At 32.7% G+C, this 5,482-nt stretch overlaps 1 protein-coding gene across 1 annotated transcript in view; it reads left to right on the top strand.

Moving 5' to 3' along the window:
* Window positions 1-5,482, top strand: part of LOC107571641 (protein jagunal homolog 1-B-like) — a 39,983-nt gene that overhangs the window by 9,675 nt on the left and 24,826 nt on the right. The window contains exons 2-9 of the mRNA XM_016257974.1: window positions 1,151-1,444; window positions 1,536-1,640; window positions 2,542-2,657; window positions 3,205-3,342; window positions 3,467-3,558; window positions 4,098-4,234; window positions 4,337-4,465; window positions 4,553-4,713. Coding sequence (XP_016113460.1) covers window positions 1,151-1,444; window positions 1,536-1,640; window positions 2,542-2,657; window positions 3,205-3,342; window positions 3,467-3,558; window positions 4,098-4,234; window positions 4,337-4,465; window positions 4,553-4,713 — 1,172 coding nt within the window. The remainder of the gene's footprint in view (window positions 1-1,150; window positions 1,445-1,535; window positions 1,641-2,541; window positions 2,658-3,204; window positions 3,343-3,466; window positions 3,559-4,097; window positions 4,235-4,336; window positions 4,466-4,552; window positions 4,714-5,482) is intronic.

Below are 5,482 nucleotides of genomic sequence, written 5' to 3'. Positions count from 1 at the left end.
AGAGAAGACCTTAGTTTAGCCAATGATGTGCTTTGATTAAGTCAGATGACATGCCGTTTTTACTAAAACTAAAACATCAGTAACAAACAAGGACCAGTCCTGTCACTTCTACAAAAAAATCTAAAACATCACTGTTATGATGTTATGATGACATATTCACCTCTCCAAAAAGTTTTTATAAAATTAGTTTTTGGTAAATCATTCAAATGTATGTGTTGCCAAGTGGCAACACTGTGCAATAGTGGAATGACATTATAACAATAGTTTAGCTAGCTAGCAAGGTCAGCTGCAATTTGTTAAGCTGTAACAATAACAACATTAATACTAGTGAAATAATGTTGATTAGTCGTATGTTAATGGATATAATCGAATTGAAATGGCAATTTTACTTTTGATTAAATATGAATACAGGTAGCATTACATCAGTGAGCACGGCCATATTCTATGGCAAGGTAAAGAAGAAAAGGGCAAAACTTGCTCTTCCTCCACATGAAAAAACTGCTTTGTGAAGTTTCATACATAAAAAGGTGATCTTTGTGTCCATAGTCTTCCTCTCAAGAGATTGCATAGTGCTGAATTTTCATGAACTGCAATGTTTTTGGTTTTATGTCAGTGTTTTATGATACATTATATACAGTATTATATTTGTTTTAACTGTATAAATTTGCAGTTGAAATAACATTCATGAAAAATGAAATGAAATTAAAACAAATATAAATCATTATTCAGCAAAAAAAAGAATGGAATAAATAAAAGCACAAGTTCTTGGAAAGTATGTATAAGGTGTCAATTATAAGTACTGTGTTAAAGCTTATAACACCAATTGAATACAAACAACATTTCTGAGGAAAAATATTAATTATAAGTAAGCTTACACTTATTCTAAGATAGACCCACTATTGTATGCTGTTGCCGTATGGCAACAAATCATAAAGTACCTTAAAATAATATTTTTTTCCAAATTTTTTTTTTTACAGCACTTCAAGTTAAGCCATTCTTAGAAAAGAAAAAGATTCAAATATTTTTTTCTATAGGTCTATCATAATGCGTGCAGTAGAGGTTTAAAGTGTTTAAAAACAATATATGAAATCATATTATTCCAAAATTATAGTGCTGATCTAAACTGAATTGTTTTTTTCTGTTTGAACAGCATTTGTAAATGAGAATGGACTGATTCTTGGAAGCACTTTATTTGCTACTACGTCTGCTCCTATGAACACCAAACCAGAAACAAGAGAACCAACTACCACTCATATTACCACTACTAACAATCCTACTACCACCCCTACTATCACTACTACCACCCCTGTTATCACTACTACCACCCCTGTTATCACTACTACCACCACATTAAGTGCTACGACCACCAGGTCACCCATAACTACCACTTCAACAACATCAACTACCATCCCTAACCCGCTTTTGACCACTACTCAACCTACAGGTATGCATTTCAGAAGAGTTGTCTTAAAATTCTTGCCTGTAATATAAGACCATTTCAAGTTTTGGTCGAGGATGACTTAGTTTCGTTGCAGGTAATACCTGTCCAGAGGAAACACTCAATGGTTTGACCTTCCCACTCACTGTGATCGATCAGATTAGTTATTCAACACAGCTTTGCCCTCCAGGAACAGCCAGCGGTATGTAGTATTACAAAGTAAACAGTCATAAATACAAAAACACACACACATATACATATATATATATATATATATGTCAGGAGCAGTTACAGAGAGAGAACCCAAATGCAGGTGAAAAATATGGATTTATTTTTCTTTACAAAAAACAAACTTGGCAAAAAACTGCTCAAAAAATGTATCCTTTGCCTGGCAACAGTTACAGAATGGCAAGATTCTAGGAGGCAAAACCACATAGGTGCAGGCTGCTGCTGAAGTAAGGACAGGCAGAGGTAACCAGATGAAATCTCCAAAAACAAGCAGATGTATAAGCTTGAAAGGCCAGAGTCAGGTAGGAGGGAGATCCAGATATCAAAGCCAACAGAACCAGGTCTCAGTATCCCAGGCAGGCCAAGAGCACATAAACAGATGACGCTGCTGAGAGCTCAAGAGCAAACAACAATCTGGCAAAGTATGACACACCCACACAAGAGGAATAAGTAGGGCAATCAATAAACAGGATAACGAGCAGTGGCAGGTGAGACAAATAGACTAATAAAGTGAAACAAGGGGGTGGGGCCAAGACATGACAAATGAAGAAACACAAAACAAAACAGAAGCCATGTGCTAGATGCACATGACAACATGAACACAAGCAGACAGACAAAGCCAGGCTGATCAGCCCGGGGTCCTGACAATATATGCATTAGTGGAAAAAAATTAAATAAAATAGAATAATGATAAGGCCATCAGATCTCAGATCCTTTATCTTGACAAACTTAAAATTTAAAAAAACTTAATTTGTGTCAGAAGTTAAGTCAGACATACATAACAAAATATGCAGCTATTGTAGTTTGGGTTTGTTATTTTTTGGTTTGTGTTCTTGAAGCAAGCATGTTTAACTGTTCTTGTATGTCTTCTGTAGCTGGTTTTCCTAAGGCCTCAGCTCAGTGTTTGAATTTACCACTTTTCCACGGATTTGGAGGAGTTAAACTTCTGGACTGTGGCTTGAACCTGGAGGTGTTCGAAAGCAAAGTCAACGTCTGTATTTACATCTTTGAAATTTAATAGGGGACACTGGTTGACAATTTGAACAAATTCACATTCATTTTGAGTGACAAAAGTTTATGCGAATGTTATTTTAGTATCATTAGTGTTGATTAATGTTTTGAATTAGTTTTTATTCCATTTTATTTTTCACATTTAGCACTGTTAATTATTGTATTATATTATATTATCCATTTTTAATGTTAAAATTGCAGCCCATTCTATACATTTCTTGTATAAAATTGAATTATTTATATATTAATATTTTAAGTTTGTGGCAGTTTAATGGTGTAATTAAGAGTTTGATTACTGTCGGCAAACACATTTCTTTCGCCAAAAAACTAAAAAACTGGTTGATATATTTGTAGTAGTCGTCAAATGTAATTTATTTATTTTTTTAAATATTTTAAAATTAATAATTTTAAAATAATATTTTACAGTAAACTCAGGTTTACTGTAGTCATTATTTAGTCAATGGTTTGAACTCTTTAATTTTGAGTGCTTTTGATTAAACAAATATTGGCACAATGGTTTTGTTTAGGGGACTCTGGAAGAGAATATGTACGTTGCCTCCAGTGTCCAGATACTCATGTCCAAACCTGAGCAGCTGACGTCCCAGAACATCACCTCAGCTGCTACGATTGTCAGTAACCTGCTGTCCGCCAGCATGTTAAATGAGGTAAGAATGTACAAACAATACAATATGTTAATTTGTTTGGCTGACAGTGTGACTAGATTAAAATCATTATGTAGAAATGTAATAATAGTGTAATAATAATAATAATGATAAATCTTTTATACAGTCAGTTGCAGAGTCAGTGGTGGGCACCATCAGTCAGCTCATGCGCACTGATAAAGACCAATACTCTGAAGACACTTACGATGCCCTTGAGAAGTATTTACACTCCACACATACCTGTCCCACACAAACACAACACTGTACACTGTAAAACACAACAGTGTGTATACTGTACATATATGTGTGTGTGTTTTATATAATTAATTTAACTTAATCATTATTTGTATTATTTAATTTTAAAATTACAAATAAGCTTCAGAAACAATACTTACCATGCTAATTCATTTATTTTGTGTAACATTTTGTGTACATTTATTTATTTATATATATATATAAATAAACTTTAAGAATTAAAAAAAAGAATTTTAAATATTACTACACTAAAAGTTAGAAAAAAATACTAAGTGCGTTATATATTTATTTGTCCCTTTACAACATTTACATTTAGATATATTAATTACTCAAGAAAACTTTGGAAAAATAGATACCGTGGTAAACTTAATTTCTTGATGTTTAAAACATTAAAAAATACTATAGAAAATGACTAAGAATTAGGCAACTATTATTATTATTATTATTATTGTTGTTGTTGCATGGATATGTGTTTAACTTTTGCATGTGTATAATTTCTATAGTCTCACAAAGACTTTGGAGGATTTTGCTTTGAACATGAATAACATTAACTCTAGTGTACTGGTGCAACCAAACCTAGCGGTACAAAGCATCAAGTTGCCAAATTGGACTTCACAAGTGCAATTCCACTCTGCAACAGGTCAGTGCCGAAACCTCATATAAAGTGTAGTTATTATACATCTGTGTTGATATCAGAAAGACATCTCTACTTCTTAAACTAAACTAAGCTGCATTTAACTAGGACTGTCAGAGTATTCTCCTGAAAGAATTGGTCTAGGTGCAGACGCTGCTAACATGGCATCCTCTTCGGGACGTCCCGTTGATCTTGTGTTAAATATCAAACTGCAGAACCATTCCCAGAAAGACTGGGGTACCGTTTATGTTTCTGTTCTCATTTTGAGGGATTCATAATTAAAACTCAAAGTTTTGAATACCTTTTCCCTCTGTTTCCCCACAGGGAACATAAATCTTGGTATTGGAGTGGTGCTTTATGAAAATGATCAGTTTTTTAACTCAAAACAATTTAATAGTGAACTCAATACCAAGAGAAGGGTGGTGTCGGCCAGCCTGACAGACAGAAGCTTGCTTGAAAACGTGGAGTTCACCATCAGGCCTGAGGTAAATGATTGTAAAATCATAATGATTACATAAAATATAGCAGCTTCTCAATCACTCGTGTTATTAGTCAATAAAACACCTACATATGAATTAACGTACAGTCAGTTGTTACTTCAAAATAAACCCTGTCAGGGTGGTGAGGATCAGGTATGACCGGTTTGTATATTATACTGCTCAATTTGCAGCAACTTGGCCCAAAAAAAATAAAATAAATAAATAATGAAACGAAATAATGACAATAATGATGAAATATTGACATAGAAAAAAATTAATTCTAATTTATTTATTCATATATTTATTTTTCATATATATTTATCTGAATATTTTAATAAATTAATATGTAATAAGGATATAATAAATTAGGAATAAAACAAGTTAATTAGCTAACTAGTTAAAATTACTGAGTGCATTTCTATTTAAATTATTTTTTTTTAATTGTAGTTCATTTTTAATAATTTTTGTATCTTTGTTCTCATAGAAATAAATAGCTAAGTGCATTGTGTGTGTGTGTGTGTGTGTGTGTGTGTATATATATATATATATATATATATATACACAGTGGTGTGAAAAAGTGTTGGCCCCCTTCCTGATTTCTTATTTTTTTTGCATGTTTGCCACACTTTAATGTTTCAGATCATCAAACAAATTTAAATATTAGTAAAAGATAACACAAGTGAACACAACATGCCGTTTTTAAATTAAGGTTTTTATTATTAAGGGAAAACAAAATCCAAAACTACATGGCCCTGTGTGAAAAAGTGTTTGCCCC

This window comes from Sinocyclocheilus grahami, unplaced genomic scaffold (genome assembly GCF_001515645.1).
Source record: "Sinocyclocheilus grahami isolate Dianchi unplaced genomic scaffold, SAMN03320097.WGS_v1.1 scaffold1624.1, whole genome shotgun sequence".
In the NCBI taxonomy this organism is placed as follows: domain Eukaryota; kingdom Metazoa; phylum Chordata; class Actinopteri; order Cypriniformes; family Cyprinidae; genus Sinocyclocheilus; species Sinocyclocheilus grahami.
Note: the sequence above shows the minus strand (reverse complement) of the source record. Positions and strands in the feature narration are given on the sequence as shown.